At 34.8% G+C, this 17,571-nt stretch overlaps 1 protein-coding gene across 2 annotated transcripts in view; it reads left to right on the top strand.

Moving 5' to 3' along the window:
• The window catches only part of ALDH3H1 (aldehyde dehydrogenase 3H1), a 69,143-nt gene extending 52,052 nt beyond the window's left edge, over positions 1-17,091 (top strand). For both annotated transcript variants that reach the window (XM_089829681.1, XM_089829682.1), the window contains exons 4-10: positions 719-925; positions 5,991-6,106; positions 6,232-6,336; positions 6,501-6,673; positions 14,253-14,343; positions 16,132-16,281; positions 16,495-17,091. In XM_089829681.1, the coding sequence (XP_089685807.1) occupies positions 719-925; positions 5,991-6,106; positions 6,232-6,336; positions 6,501-6,673; positions 14,253-14,343; positions 16,132-16,281; positions 16,495-16,731 (1,079 nt within the window). In that variant the 3' untranslated portion in view covers positions 16,732-17,091. The remainder of the gene's footprint in view (positions 1-718; positions 926-5,990; positions 6,107-6,231; positions 6,337-6,500; positions 6,674-14,252; positions 14,344-16,131; positions 16,282-16,494) is intronic.
• The last annotated feature ends 480 nt before the right edge of the window (positions 17,092-17,571 follow it).

The following is a 17,571-nucleotide window of genomic DNA, read 5'->3' as shown; positions in this document are numbered from 1 at the left end:
TTATACTTACCATAATCATCCACATAAATTTCATTGTACTCTTTGTTAATAACATCACTCCCTTCTATCAAACTCCTGCAGTACTCTTAGGCCTTCCAAATGCTACGAAAAACAGGTGATACTGAAGGGATAACATTGAATTTGGCAAAAGAAAATCTCGAAGATGAATGTTTTTCCACTTTTTGGCATTGTTATGAACTGAATCTTGTATATTTCTCCTTATAAGAGCTTTCTAAGGTTCATTTCCCTCCATAGCCTTTACTATCCATTTGGAAACTTACTAATATGATTATTATGGTGATCACCTATATATGATCTTAGTGAAATTTACTAATATGTGTCAGCACTATCACATTTTTTAATGTGCGCTATGGGTAAATGTCTAATGGTTTCTCAATGCTATTGACATTTAGAGAATTAGGGTGGATAAAGTTTGGGCTGATCACTTACAAGTATTTGAAATTCGTGTTAGCAATAAAAATACGTGAATAAATGACTACTAATGATTTGAAAATTTGATTGTATAAAGTACAAAGCATGGTCTGATTCTTTTGTTGAAAAGCTGGTTGATTGTCTATGATGTTTATTTGTTCAGTTCTATGATAAAAAACACGCCCATTTCCTAACGGAAAAACACAATCATTCTTTTAAATTTTAATTTTAATGTTTCATGCTCTTATAATAGAGACAGATACTAATTTTTGTTTTGTTTATTTAGTGTTATCCATGGATCCTGTAGTAGGAGCTATTGCGGCAGGTAATGCAGTGGTCTTGAAACCATCCGAGGTGGCACCTGCAACATCTTCTCTGCTTGCCAAGCTTATATCAAAATATCTAGATGGCACCGCAATTCGTGTTTTTGAGGGTAGTGTTGCTGAAACAACAAGTTTGCTAGAACAAAGATGGGATAAAATATTTTATACAGGTATTTGTGATGCAAGGAAGAATCTTTACACATCATTTCTTTTGTTTGTGTTATTACTCCACATTGAATCATCCAAATAAGTTACCCTTGCAATTCTTTTTATGCTTCTTATTTTTATGGACTGTAATGTTGTGATTAACTCAAAAGAGAATAATGGAATTTTGGGCTATGCCTAATATGATCCCAACAAGGGGGTAATCAGTGCCAATCTTCTGTTTACAAATTGAACTCTTTATAAACTAAATAGAGCATGCACAATGTTTAGTCGTGGAAATATTCAACTTGTTTTCATAAGGTTAATTCTGTCCTGTATCAATCACTTGTACAAATAATGCTGCTACATAAATAAATAGTATAACATCAAGGAAAGAGAATGTTTAGTCGTGGAAATATTCAACTTGTTTTCATAAGGTTAATTCTGTCCTGTATCAATCACTTGTACAAATAATGCTGCTACATAAATAAATAGTATAACATCAAGGAAAGAGCAGATCCATGCTACTCTGAATAGCATACTCACTATGCTGTGATATCATCCTCTGAATTGTTTTATATATTTACAATTATACACTATTATCATGTAAGAAGCATGACAAAGCTTAATTTTCACTCCATATCCTTGAATGTCGCCTTTGCTCTCATTATATTTGTTAATTAATGCTTCTACATGATGTGCTTAATGAATACTGTAATGGCCCTCCTCAAGTCTGCTCTCAAAAAATGCTGATGAAAGCTCAAGGAATTTCATCAAACAATTCACATGCAAGGGACGTATGACTGATATAGTATTTCAGCTGGCTTTAAATGACTCTTTTCCAATTTGCATCAACGAGAATCTTGTGCTAGAAGACTCCAAATGGACTACACAATGGCCTAACATGAATGTGCTACTAATTTTGACAATATTCAGTGCATATATATGATTTAAGCATGAGAAATGAACACCTACAGCCAACTGACATTTTTACAAACAGTTGGTATGCAAACTAACTAGCTGATAAATAATGATATTAAATTGCTTAAATGACACCAGCAACTATTATCTTTTTAATTGCAATGGAAATTACAATGCTCATGAAATATGGCCAAGACTTTGGCATTTATATGGATTACAAAATGATAACGCTGGTATAATGCACACTTACAGCTGAAAGCTTATAACACCCTAAAAAGCAATACGAACAAAAGAATCTGGTTGTAAATGGCTGTAATAATTTCCTTCAATGCTGCCCCTTCTGCTTTGCTTTTTTCGAACTGCTTTTTCGGCCTGCTTTTTCGACTCTGCTTTTTTCAGACTGTTTTTTCGGACCCGCTTTTTCAGTCTGCTTTTTCGGTTCCGCTTTTTCAGACTGCTTTTTTGTATCTGCTTTTTTGGATTGCTACTATGTTGAATCTCATGACCATATCTTTCAATGGCGTCAAGATTTCCAGCTTGAAGTGATTTCGTCCTTCAAACTATTGAGATATAATCTCCAGAAAATTTCCCAATTTCTTTGATATTTCCAAGCATGAATAAATGAGAGCTATCCTCTTTCTTTTAATCCCTTCCTCACTTGCTCTACACTTCCGTCTTGCCAATGTGGGATAATACATGACTTTTAATATTACTTCTTTTTTTCTTTTTACAAAGTCCATGTATGTACTCAAAAGGGGGACTCTTGATTTTTATAAAGTGACTTTATGAAACATTATAATATTTAATTTAAATAGTCATTTTACCATTGTAACTTCAAACATTAAAATAATATACAAAATAAACTCGAAATCCCACATATAAAAGCTCATTAGAAAGAGCCCAACAAAACGCATCTCATCCTGTCACTGAAAATTGAAGGCACTGCATCTCCCTATTGGCTTACTAAAAATAGTAAGTCTTCCTGACAATCCAACAAATGAACTCCGTTTGGCCTGTAATTAAATTTGACTAGGCCAAATAACCTCAGGATCCCTTTTGAAGTCCTGGTTAGCCCTCGGGACCATACAAGAATGGGCTAACGACAACATACCTCCAAACTGGCTAAGTGGGGGACATTACAAATACCATGTTCTCCAAAGCTTTTGAAAATAAAAATAATAAAACAAAAAGTTGAAGAGTCCATCAAACTCCTTGTCACCCTTGCATTGTAATTTGTTCGCTAATGTGACATGAGACAAGCTGAAGTGGAATTTTACTGAGGAATTTTCATAATACTTGGTCCTAATGCTAAATAGTAAATATCATTTCATGATTTCACCGCAGTTTGCAAACTCGTGACTACACTCCGTGTTGCCGAGTACTTGCTTTCTTTTTTGGCTGGGCGAGTTTTCACAAGTCTAACTCTTGGGAATTTATAGATAGAAAAAACATAGGCATAAATATTGAAGCAATGAAATGTTAGCTAAATTGTGATTTTTACAGGATCTTTTGCTATATAACGATGCATTTTTCTTTCAAGACTTTGTTTTTTAATTTAAAATATTTGGTAATTGAATTTTTCAAAAAAAAAAAAGTTTGTTTACAATATTTTAATTTACCTACTTTCTAAGTTGCCGAGTACTATTCGAGAATTTGTCAAGTTCAAACTTTTGGCCTTGCTCAGTATTCTTCATGTCTGAGTCTGCGAACTATGATTCACACAGTAATACGAACTCCTCAAAATTCAAAAACATGCATAGATAAGTACACCTTCAGGTCTGTTTTTCATTCCTTAAAAGAACTTACAGGCCAACCTCCAGATATTAGAATTAATACAACAAATAGCTGCATAGAAATTAACATGTACTATGTTTTGATTCTCTACAACTTCAGTTTCTCAGTCCTGTGAAAAACTTGTGTTGTCATTAAATCCTTCTATCTTGCTCCTATCTTTATATCAATTCAGATTAGAACCCAATCTTGCAAAAATCTGCCTTAATTACAAAAAGCATTATTATTGCTTATAAGAACACGATAGAAGATAAATCTAAATCAGTAATGCATGTTTACACTTTATTATATTTATTCAGCTAAATGAAATACGTTCACATTAGTCCATGAAAGTGAAATGCAAAATAGACTAACTCGAACCACTTAAACGCTAAGAAACTCATATTGAACCTATTTGATATTTCTGTTTAAGCTAAAAACACAACATAGACCAAATCCTCTATTTTTTTGTACACATGGTTGTACTTAACTGAGTGGATAAAGGAGTATGTACTCCAAATCTTGTTCAATGGAGGAACTGTTGATTTGTGAGCCATTTGAATATCCCTGGTATTTGTGTACGTTTCTTTGATCCCCTCTGGCTCTGTAATTGTGGAAAGAATCAGATAATAATAGCAGAACATGATCCATGGTTGGTCAGATTTCACTAAATTGTCACAATAAGTGGCTAACTTCTCATTAAATGGCAGTTTTGTTGAACTAATGTAAATTGAGAATAACCTTCTAGACTGAGTTTTCCTTATATTCAAGAGAAGGGCTATCTTCTGTTCCTATTGCAATGCGCAAAAGTCTAACCTAATGGAACGTAATGAAAAATAAAAGTGTTTTAAAGAGGTGTTCAAATCCCTTATAAATACATCAATTTTATTTGTTTTGAAAATCAGGTAAACTCACCAAAAACCTGGAAAACTCTGCAAGTACATGATGTATGATATCACCATTGGCATCTCATCAATACTCTCAACCATTAATTAGTTATCCAATACGGATGCCTCACTGCCCTGCAAGCTTGCATATATCCTACGTTCCCTGGGGATGCATTGCCACCCAAAAAGGTGAAGTTTCAGAAATGGGCACGTCTTGGGGATGGGTATGAGATGTCCCACCCTGTCCCCCTTTTCTGAAAATTCCTAGGAAATGTCCCGGAAACTTGGGGACTTTGGGTAATTTTTCGGGGACGTCCGTATGTCCTAGGGACGGTTGGGGATGCCTTGGAAGTCCCGAGGACAGCTAGGCGTCCCTGATTTTATAGACAACATCAGCATTTATAATTTATAAATTTTTTTTTTAATGTGTGCCCCTCCTTCCAAGTTCACCCTAACATACTCATTACTGTTTGGTAGTTAATTCCTTCTATTTGAGGTCCTCTAATTAGTATTTGATAACATTACATTAAGAGTCTTGGAATTAATGTTGCTGTTATAGTCATGCTACATACTTAGAATTATATAGCAAAGTGTTTGCAAGGTGCTGGGAAAGTCTGAAAAGTGCATTATAGACCTAGATCATGCACTGTTATGTCATTATCTGACAATACATTAGTGCTGGGTTTGTCTTGGGTTGATATGGGTCCTTTGTGGAAGATATGGTGAATATTGGAAGTTGCATCAAGATACCGTCTTATTGTAACAAACCTATATCATGATCAGAACTGTATAGAGGACCTTTTTGTATTAATGATAATATCAGTCCACTTAAAGGAATTGGAAGTGTAGTTTCAGAATTAAATGATAGTAGTGTGTTTCAATTTGGAAGGTGTTTAAATGCCATGGCTTATCCATGTCTTCATATGAATGTAATGTATATATGCACATTTCTCTATATATTTTATATTTTTTGGATTTTCCCTATATATAGCCATCCCCATTTGCCACCCCCTGCCCCCACTTTTTTGCCGTCCCAGAAACTTGTCCCTCCATCCCCTGCCGTCCCTGTCCCGGAAACTTGGGGGAACACAACATATATCCACATGCTTGCTTGCTTCCTCCTCCATGCACAAATCTTGTTTGGCTAGCTACTGACCAATGGTGGGCCCTTTTTTTGTCCTGAGGTGACTTGTTTTGTGGCTTTATTTTTCCCTTCTCATTGTCTTCTTACTACAAGCTTGCTCTTTTTTACCATATTGAATTCTTTCATCAGTACACTTTTTAAGGAACACTAACCTTACATTTCCTTCCTCCATTATTTGGCAAGTCTATAACAAGAACTATATCATGACAAATTTTTACTTATAGGAATTTGCTGCATGTTAAGTACACACAAATGCATGTCTGTACATACATACATAACATATGTATGTGTGTGTAGAGTGAGCATTGATGTTAAACTTTATCACTCATAAATATAAACAATATGTATGCTAATATTTGTAACATTCAGGGAGCGGCAGAATAGGAAAGATTGTGATGGCTGCAGCAGCTAATCACCTTACTCCTGTCACCTTAGAACTTGGAGGAAAATGTCCAGTCATCGTTGACCCAACAGCTGATTTAATGGTGGGTTTGGTTACTGGATTGAAAATACGAGTTGACTAGTTAAACTTTGTAATGATCTATAATTGACATACCTCAATTCTTCTATGTTATTTATAAAAGTTGGTGATTTTGTTGTCTATCTTAAGGTTACAGCAAGGCGAATTGTAGCTGGCAAGTGGGGAAGTAATAATGGACAAGCTTGCATTGCTCCAGATTACATTATTACTTTGGATTCCTTTGCTCCTAAATTGGTATGCCTTGTCAAGTCCGTGGAGGATAGTCTAAGCAGCTTTACTATGTGAATTTTATGTGTAATGCATTAGTTGTGATTTAAGGTTATTGGGTTTAGTAATTCTTGGGCTCTTTCCTTTTCATTTCAAAGGAGATGAATTTGTTTTTGATTACTGTCTTGCAGATAGATGCTCTGAAAAGTACACTGGAGAGCTTTTTTGGAAAGGATGCATTTCAAACTAAAGATATGTCCCGAATTGTCAATTTAAACCATTTTTCACGACTAACAAGGCTTCTGGATGATCCAAAGGTGTCAGATAAAGTCATCTATGGGGGTCAGCGTGATGAGAAAAAATTGTAAGATCTTTAATCGAACATTTATTTTCTTCTTTGATAAATTGATCTTGAGAAGTCGGACCTTTTCCCTTGTCATTTAGAGGACTTTGCTCAAACAAATGCTTAAAAAATTCTATTCCACTAGTATTATTGATTGTTGTCAGGGATTATTAAACAATGCCTAGATTTTTGGGCCCTTATGGCTTCAGGATATTTCTATTCAATGGTTTGGATTTTTCTTCCTTTTCTTACATTTGTGGCCAGTAAAAAAATTAATAATAACATTAAATGCCTCAAAACATGCATACAGAATTCTACAATGTTGAATTCTTGGTACTGCCAGGTAGATCTTTTGTTTGAGATGATTGCCGAGAGTTTTCTGAAATTCATCTGCTGTTTGATGCTTCAGTTTGGATCTGCTTCTTCAAATGTTCTTCTTTTTTATTCTGTCATTTGCTATGTCTTCCTATTTTGGTAATGCATCTATTATTTAAAATTAATGGTCTTCAGTACATTTTGTGTTGCAGTTGTTATGCCCCAAGTTTCTCCTGTGGTGTTCGAGCTATGGCTATGCTCATATCTATTCTTCTTGGCTTGACTTATTGTCTTCTATATTTTGGCTTACAGTGGCTTATGACTCAGCTGTTGTGCCAGCTTCATATGCGTATGTGTTTATTAATGATATTGATGAGGAGTCTTCAGCTGTTGCAGGAGGTTATGTGGTCATTCATTTGTTTGTGTCGTTTTGTTTCCAGCATTACTGATACTGTCCATGACGTCAACAATTGTCATTCTGACATATCGGGACTCTTATTTTGTTGTTGTTTCATTTATGTGTGAGTTCGTTCGTATTTGTAACGTCATCTTTTATAGTCTTGGTTCGACTTTTAGTTGTATCTGAGATAATCACAATATCACATTCATTCTCTTATGTTGTTCTTGATGCCCAACATGTATTGAGAAAAGATGGTGACTCTGACTTGAACGACTTGGAAGACAAATTATTGTTAGTATAATTCAATTGTGCAGATTGTTATGGTATGCTATGTGTGTATGCAGCGTACTCATATTTTCTGTGTTTTGAGATTATTTGTCTTATATATCTATGTCTCATCTAAGTTGCCATTTGGGATTCGAGTTCGAGATTCGTTTTTGAAATTTGTTCTAATTTTTTTGGGATAGGGTTTGGATTCGTTTTGGGTTCGTCTGTGCAAGAATATCTGTTTTTACTTTTTAGAAATACACACACATACACATGCAGCAGCAAATTAGTTCATAGACCACTGTGCTAATATTAAAGCAACATATCAAAATACACCACCATATCAATGTTTCAGTTCAAAAACAATAATGTTAACATTATCACAATCAAATAGCATCAAAAACTATCAAGCAAATTATCAACATTCTGCTGTTGCAAATTAGAAGCACTAAAAGTAATGTTATAGGCCCCTTTAAGGCCAAGTTTGTGATTGTTGCCATACTATAAGCTTCACACTTTAATTATCATACTGGATGATTCAACAAAAGCAGCTTTGGATCAGACTGGATGAAGCCAAGAAAGCAGGCTTTGGATCCAAATTTAACTACAGTAAAGATATCTTTAGATTTTGGTTAATCCATTGTTTTATACACATGTTAGCCTATATGCATGAATTATGGTGTATTATATACATTCCATAATAGACATGTGCCACTTTTATACATCTTGATTTTTCTCAAGTAGCATTTAATTCAAATTAAATATGATTTGTAATTTGAGTCTAATCATGCGCTTAGTCTGATTCTGAGTCTAATTTGGCATTAATCTTTTTTTTAAAATGTAAACAAAAGGGTATTTTTCTGAGTCTAATTTATTATGTCTGGGTTCCTGTGCTGGAAATCAAAGTCGCTCAAAATTCCTCTGAATTCTGCCAGGGTTCCTCTGAGAGAATTCCCAGCAGAATTCGGTCTCTGTGGCAGACTTTTGACAAAATCTGACATGGACCAGACTTCTGTGAGAATTGAACAAGGAACTCCCAAGGATAGGAGGGAATCTGGTAACTCACTGTCTCGGAAATTTGTGAGGCGATTCTCTTTTATTTATATAAACTTTGATCATTGGATGATCATTAAGGATTGAAGTATTAAAAAGGAGCAAACATTTTGCAATTGGGTTTGCAATTCTAATATGCGACCTTTCAGTGGGCTGGGTTGTTTCCGTCAGTGATGAGGGTTTTTCCCAGGATAACTTCTGATGTTGTCTATCGTTTTTGACTTGTTGCATTTCATTTGTTGCTATCTTATATTTCTGGTTCATATTTTTAACATATAGAATAAGCAACTTTTGGGACACTAATCATTATGCTTGCTAGATGCCTCTAATAGCCTCGTAAATGAGCATGGGCCACTTGAAGAGTTCAGGATGCTCAAAATTGTGCCATAAGACAAATTATTCCTCTTGTAGCAACTTCTGTGCATACACAAATTACAAATATTGGATAACAAGCAACGCGTGTTGACATTATTTGCTATTTTGTTTTTTTATTAATGGAGTCTTTATGAAATAAAGCCTTACGATAGAAACTCAGGTTAAATATTGAGATGTGGAGTTGGGATCACAACAGCTGGGGAGAGTTTTGAACTTACTAAAATATGAGTTGATAAAAAACTCATCTAGTACTACAATAAAGACTGCAAAAACTGGAGAAAATCTAAGTGAACTCAGTAAGAATACCATGAGCATTTCTATTATTAGTATTATATGTTGAGATGTGTAGTTGGGATCACAACAGCTGGGGAGAGGTTTGAACTTACTAAAATATGAGTTGATTCTCATCTAGTCCTACAATAAAGACTGCAGAAACTGGAGAAAATCTAAGTGAACTCAGTAAGAATACCATGAGCATTACTATTATTAGTATTCTGCATAAAAATACCTGAAATTTTGAATATTCTGATAATTTCTGCTCCTAGTTTTAAATAAATCCTTAGTAATCTCAAGGCTAAACCCTCATTTTTTTGGGCAATTCTGAGTTGTGAATATCATGTAAGTTATATAAATGAAACTTGTTATAGATGCTTAATTACTTCTCTCTAGGGCATCCAATGCCTTTTTGAAGGATCCAGAAACATAGTTAGCATAAATATATCAAGATCTTTATGATGACCCAAACCCTCTATACAAAGTCTGAGAGTTGTTTATTGGAGCCTATTCATTTTATATTAACAGCTTAAAGATTTAAGACAACAGGAGTGCAGTTTAACAAGTTTTGAAGTGACTTGAAGTAATAAGTACAAACAAGGGTCAACTATCTCAGCCATAGTCAATAATTGTCTCCTAACCAGAATGAAAAACTACTAAGGTAGATAGATAGATCTTTTAAAATCCACAAGGCTAAAAATAGCCTATGGGACATCCATCCTTGTAATAATGATCTTCTGCATTTCATCTGTTTCTTTCAGGGTCTGTTTGGTTGCTCGAATATTATTTGAGAATTAGCATTGAAAATCCTGGATTTTGGATTCTGGAACATGAAATTTAGATTACGGTTTTTGGAATTTATTTTGGGACCGTTTGGTTCAAACTGAAAAATTATTTGATATTCAGAATTTTTTATTCCAAGTCTGTTTGGTTCAAAATACGATTATATGGTTTAGAAGATGAATATAAAAATTACTGTGAGAGACGGTTCATATCTCCAATTTGTTCAAGGATCTGTTCATGGTGCTTCCAACTCCACCCATATCCTGATTTTCAACCGTTGAATCCATCCAATCGTTATTCTTTTTACAACGATTCTTCCGTTGGTTGTACAACATAATATTTTATACCTTCATTGATCCGTAAGATATATATTCGAGTCAAATTTGAAATAAAAATTTATTGATCTTTTGCCCTCTTTTTGATTTGCTAAGCTCCCCTATTTCAAGTGTTATATTTTGATTTGTTTATTTATACTGAAAATAAATGTGAAAATTATCAATGAACTAGTGTGAGAGAACAACGCATACACAAATTATAATCGCAGTATGTGGCAATAAGACATAGAAACCCTCGATCAAATATTTCTGCCTTTATTGAACTGAGGGTATGTTCATTTAAAATCTCATTTACAAAAATTTAGGTAAATTTCTTGTAATCCAGGCAAATTTTGATCATAGTGGAGATGTTGAATGGGATTCTCCCCAACTCCCACATTAATCTCTCGTTTCATTTGTTTGTGGAGTTCCCAGTGTTCATAAACTTCAGAGGTCAACTTCATGTCGTATTCGGAGGGTGTGAAAGCAGTTCCGATAGCCCCACTGACCAGTTGCTGCTGGCCTGTCATATTGAGATGCATGGGGAGTATAGTTTGTGAAGGGGTGTAATAATTTTATGATCCGCATCTTACAGGCTAGATATATACATACCTGCTCAATGCAAAGTCTGTCCAAGTCTTTCTCCCAGCTCAGATCTTCATTGCCGGGTACTATCTTCCCAATGGACCTGTTCATTTGGAAAAATGGGATTTAAAACGTGGATTGCAAATAACAAGTATTTTGATGGGAGACGGAATTCTTGTTTTGGGGGGTCAAATGGGGATACTGAAACCGCATTTCCTCAAATCCCAATTCCGATTTTGGACACCCAGACAATGGATTTGAAATTTTCAGAGATTGGACATGCCAATTCTTGTCTAATTCCAACAACTAAATGGGGCCTCAAGGAGTTTCATCTTCTTTGAATAAACTGTGCCAAGAAACAATTTTCACTAAATTGGTATGCTTATCTCTGATGTCCTTGGAGGCACTGTATTTCATATTGAAGTGTGTTTCTGATTCCACTGCCTGGGTATTGCAAAAATTACACACACTTCCAATGTGTCTTTAGGTCTTTTCTACCTCCCTATTTCATATCGGAGCTGATGAACATTGTTTCTTAAGTGAGCAAGAATAATCTTTTCTCTACTGAATATTAGCTGTTATGTATGCTTTTTGCTGATGGCCCCATGAGGGGTCGAATTCTTTTAAGATTATACTTCTTTTTTCTGCCTATCTTTTAACTCCACATATGCTTGTGGAACTTATCTATTTTTTTACCTTATCTCTTCTTATGCATTGAAATAAATATTCCATTTGCCATCCATTTGTGGTTTTTTCCCCTGACCTTTTGCATTGCTCATGATATTATTGAAAACAACTTTTAGATAACTAATGAGACAACCATTGCAATTGCTTCGATAGGTGCAGCCCCCATTTCACATAGAGTAATGTCTTTTGCGACCAAACCTCCTTTTTTGAACTTGCTTGTTATCAAGTCCCTTGAACTATCTCTATTTGTTCCCACTTAGAGTTTAATGTAATACTAGACCACAATTAACATAGAGCACCAGAAAAGCACTAAAAGCTTTAAAAAATCTGAATGGTTTTCCAATCCAATAACTAAGCCTCTTTGCATCTATTTTGGCAAGCATATAAAACTTTCCAAGCTCCCATAGTTATCTTTTTTCTGCAGCCATCTCAACTAAGCTTGTTGTTGAATCCAATCCCTGGAAACCTGTACTCCATTACTATTAAACGATTGTTGCCGTCAAAGTAGAACTTGTGCTGCCCTATTTTTCACTGCTGGATAAAATCATGAGTTTGGTCTTGCTGGTATTAACTTGCATCCCTACTGCTCTAAAAGAATGTTCAAGGGCATAATTATTCTTGCAGCCTTTGATTTGACATACCTTTGCTTATCCCTGTGAACTCTGTGTCAAAAGCCTTTTTGAAGTCAACAAAACAATAAAAGGCAGCTCCCTCGTCTTCCCAACCTTTTTAAACTATGCTCCACCAGATTTTTTGATCTGCTTCCATCCTAACCAGGGTGCGGGGATGTCATTTTCCTGTTCTTTCTCTCATACCCTTTTCTACGAAATTTGGAAACAGCCCCCAAAATTGCTCTGAGAGTGGCTGGGGACATATGAGATGGTGAAAAGTCCCCAGTACATCCCGGGGACTATTCCACTAGCCGGCTTGGGGACTTTTGGCCATCCCCTATGGTCCAAGCCATTTTTGGACGGCTATTTTAAAAAAAAGAAAATTTAAATTTGAAAAAATGGCTGGCTAGCCCACAAGGACACCCAAACCACAATCAGCAATACCAAACTTTAACCTAATTCTAAAATAACCCAAAATAAGAAAAAATAATCCATTTTTACATTTGCAAAGGAGAAGAGCAGCAAGTGAAAGAATGAACAGCAGTTGAAAGAGGAAGTTAGGCCATGCAAGCTACTTGATTTAGACCCCTAGACCTACCATTTACTGGTTATGGAAAGATATGTATTATTATGGACTTATATGTTTATAGTTTACTAGTTTTGTTATAGCAATTACATTTTAATATTTTATGTCATTTTATGCTTGAAACTTGGAGCGTTTGCTATATGTATGCCATGTATAGACAATGAAAGCGTATGATTTTTGTTAATTTCTTACAGATTTACATGTGAAATCTCAATTCAAGTCTAATGCTATGTATTAATCTTCGAAAATGTCTATGATGAATGCTTTATCAACATTATTATATAGACATCTGAAATTTCTCTCCATATAAATTTTTTCCTATTTTTCTAATAGCCATCCCTACTGTCCCCTAAAATTTGGCCCTAAAGAGTATCCATATCGGAAACATATCCTGCAGCCCCGAGCCATCACTGAAACCCTGCGGAGCATAATTTTTTATCATGCACCTTGAAGTAATTGAGCGATCAACTGTAGAGCGTCGAGGCCTAAAACTCTGCTTGACCTTTTGCTTGCATTTCCTTTTTGTTTCCTGCCCATTTGCTGAATCTTCTTTTGACCATGCTATCAAGATATTTTTGTAAATAAGGGGTTGATTATTAACATCGTCACCCTTTATAACTGGTATTCTTGGGCTAGTTGTCCAATTTCTTGGAAACCCTTACAAAATGATGTTGAAAATTCTCAGGGGTGCATAAGTTATCATCCCTGTTTTAGAAATTTTATTTGAAATTTGACTAAGTCGTGCCATTTCATCCCCCAATATTTTAGTGCCAATCTCAATCTCATGTAAGGTGAAAAGTCTTCTGTTGATCAAGGAAGGGGGATCCACTTCTGATTCTTGCTCATAAAGTTGTGTTGTATGTTTGAACTTCCGACTAGCTGAAATGCTATTTCCAATCTTATTCTTTCTTGTCTGAAGCTTCTTTTAAAAATTCTTTGAATTATTCTTTCTAGGTTAGATTAACTCTTGTTGCCTTATTCTCATGAATTAATCTGTTATCTTACTTAAAATCTGCTTGTACAACTTGATGATTACCTTCTGCTTGCCTGGCCCTTTCAAACTCCTTGTAACTAAAGCTTAACTAGGTTCATTAACTTGAAGTGAAGACTATAAATACTCTAATTGTGGTTGTGTCATTTACTCCAATTGATTGCATTTCTTTACTCATTTTTTTTTGACTAATCATTTTTTCTAATGGTATGTATATCCAAAACATTTTGCACCCTTAAGAATATTTACACAACCAAAGATAGGTGTGAGGAAAAGAGGAATTTTTTTCCTATTATTTTCTTACATGCAGTGATAGCTATAAAAATGCTTTTGACACTTGTGGTGATTATTATGGTGCAGGATTATTACACCTACTCTTTTGTTGGATCCTCCGGCAGATTCTTTGATTATGGCAGATGAAATATTTGGTCCATTGCTTCCAATCGTAACTGTAAGTTCTCATACGATATATTCATCATTGAGCATAAATGGGAATAAGGTGGAGAATGAGAAACAAAACAAAATGGGAATATAATAGTCAACGATACAAAGTATAAATCTGCACTATTCATAAATGACCAGAGATAGATTTAAATTAAGTTAGAAGCTACAATGTTACATCCCTCAGGTTTTGTTAAAATCACGATCAATAAGTCTTGTAAACATTTCCTAGGGAATCTTGGATCAATGATTTTGAGTGCTTGCACCTCTTTAGTTCACCTGGTTAGCTTTATTGATGACTGCTTGGGATCATTATTATGCAGCTATAGCACTCAATGTAAATTCAATTTTGAAACCAAACATTGTAAGTTGCCGATATACTATCCTGATTCCAAACAACAGAAGGCAATGTGGTACCCGTTAAAGCTGGTTTTAGAGGCCCTACACGAATTAGAGATGTAAGCTGAAAGAAGTTTGTAATTCACCCTATAAAATTTTTAATATAAGTTCATGCTGACAATTGCACAACTTTTAAGTAAATTACCCAATATGGGCAAAGGAGCACCCAGCATTGTGCATCATTAGCAATTAAATAGACATTGGAAAAAACCTAGATATGAATATGAATTTGATTTATTGTTCTAATGCTAAAACACCACTTAGAATGCAGAAAAATATTATTACCATGGCTAGGGTAAAATTAAATATCTGTAGCTTCTAAAAACACATTGCAGAATCATTGTTGGTGCTGTTCTAGAAATTCCAAAGAACATTGTTCCATATTTTTGTTTGGCTTGATTTTATTACCTCTATGACATGCACCGTAATTTTTGCTCAAGTATACTTCGAATATTTCATGAATTTTCTACAGCCCACCTATCTAATTAAAATTTATTTTACATAGATAAGGCTTATGTTGCACGAGTGTTGAAATATACCCTTGTACCTACCATTACCCCTTTGTCTTGCTTCTTGAAAGTTTGGAATTAGAAGATTGTTGTTTGTTTATGCAGTGTATTCTGGTGGCAACAAAAGTAGCTGAAACATCAAATTGGACTTCAATTCAACAAGCTTCCCTACAAATGCATGCAATTTGTGAATCTATTAAAAATATAGCTCAAAATGAATCCATTCACTGAAGGTAGTGATTGCTGATTTGAAAGGAAAAATTGTCCGTGAGGAAACCACATTGAATTCTTATATGATTTCATTAGGAGTTAGGTGATGTGCTTGGAAATCACAACTTTTGCATAGATTACAGTGAAACAAAAAATGTCTATTGGCTTGTCAATGTTGTGCAAAACAAATGCTCTCTTTGAATATAATTTCCTAAGCTGCCTTTTTATGCACCTTGCAATGTGTTGAATGTGTTTTATCAAATAATGGTGCCCATCTATTCTCCAGGCTCATTATTGTGTTGATAGGTGTTTGTGTGAAGGATATTATTTTTCATGTCATGCTTGTTGTGCTTCTTGTTTCAAATTTTATTGTTTAGGCTTATTTTCTGTTGCAAACTCATTCAATCCAATCCATTAAAATCCCATGTACCACACACATGGTCATTCCTATGACATGCTCAAAATTGGCCGCAATATAATGAGAAGTGACCAAGATTCTTCATTCCAACTCAGTTAGTGCAGTAAAATTTTCAATACCAGGAGAACCGGCATGGTTTAATAATATAATATATGGTTTATGAATAGATACATATTATAAATATGTATATACTGGTTTATCATACATTCAGACGTTGTAGATTATGTTCAAAATAAGACTAATTAGCATTTTAAATGAACAGGTGCAAAAGATGGAGGAAGCTTTGGAATTTGTTAATTCTCGGCCAAAGCCTCTTGCAGCATATCTATTTTCAAAGAACAAAAAACTAGAGAAGGAGGTGGTTGCAAGCATCTCTGCCGGAGGGATGGTTGTCAATGACACTGTTTTACATGTATGTTAAGCCACTTCCACATTTCTTTACTTGGTATTTCAACATTTCTATTCCACAATGAAACCCAAATAGGTTTAAGGAATACCGTGCCCGAATTTGTTTCATTCAAGTTCCTTGTATACTTGGACATTTTGATATGATTTTATTTTCTATTTGGTATTCTTTTTCTTCTCGCTTTTTATTTGCATCTGATGTCTCATGTTGATTATTCAGCTTACAAATCACAACTTGCCCTTTGGAGGGGTTGGAGAAAGTGGCATTGGAGCATATCATGGCAAGTTTTCATTTGACAACTTCAGTCATAAAAAGGCAGTCCTCTATAGAGGCTTTACAGGAGATATGGCGGCGAGATATCCCCCCTACACCAAGAAAAAGCAAAGTGTGGTGAGGTGCCTTTTGAATGGAGATATTATTGGATTAATATGTGTTCTTATTGGATGGAGCAGGTAGTTCATTGCAAGCAGACACAGCTAGAAGCTATGCTTAAAGATACAATGTCAATCCTTGTATCATTATTTCATTTCAATATTTTTTTAAAATAATAAATAAGTTATGTGCAAGGTATATGGTATAGATAATGATTGTTTCAGAAAAACTTTAAGATTAGCAGCTTGCTTTCATGATTCAGTGGATAGCTATATTCTTTGTTTGCAAGCATTTGTTTCTCGGGTTGTTCTTAGCTGGGGACGTTTGACATTTAATGGTCTCTTCTTCTATTGGCCATGTACAAACTACTTGCAGCATTTATTGTTCAAATTGATTTGACAAGAAGCCTGATATGATATTCATTTTCAGTGCTTCTGTTAACTATTTCGTGTATTCATTGTTTGAGATTTTGCAAATTTCATGGTGAGCTGGTTAGTAACAACCAATTTGCTATTATTTTAATAAGAAACAAGAGTTATAAGCATTTTTTATCATTCATTATTGAAAGAAATAAATTGCTATAATCAAGCTACCATTTTGTTTCCATCTCAATGACCATCACAGCTAAATAGAAATAATGATGAATATTTAGCCACATTGAATACACATTGCGTACTGCATGTTGAAAGTCTTGTTTTCAAATTCAATCCTGGTTGAGATCAACTTGTAACAAGCTTGTTGGCCCTTTTTCCTGATTTACTAGGTTAGATAGATGAAGCTGGCTGCAGCTAAGTTCTGGTTGTGCACACCGTCTCTCTATCTCTCTCCCTCTCTCCCTCTCCGCGCGTGTGTGTGTGTGTGTCTATATATATGTAATTTTGGAAAGTTGCCACAATCTTAATAAAAAATGCATCAGTTAAGCCT

Source organism: Cupressus sempervirens, chromosome 5 (assembly GCF_028749045.1).
Source record: "Cupressus sempervirens isolate cs-2001-9-10 chromosome 5, ASM2874904v1, whole genome shotgun sequence".
NCBI lineage: Eukaryota > Viridiplantae > Streptophyta > Pinopsida > Cupressales > Cupressaceae > Cupressus > Cupressus sempervirens.
Note: the sequence above shows the minus strand (reverse complement) of the source record. Positions and strands in the feature narration are given on the sequence as shown.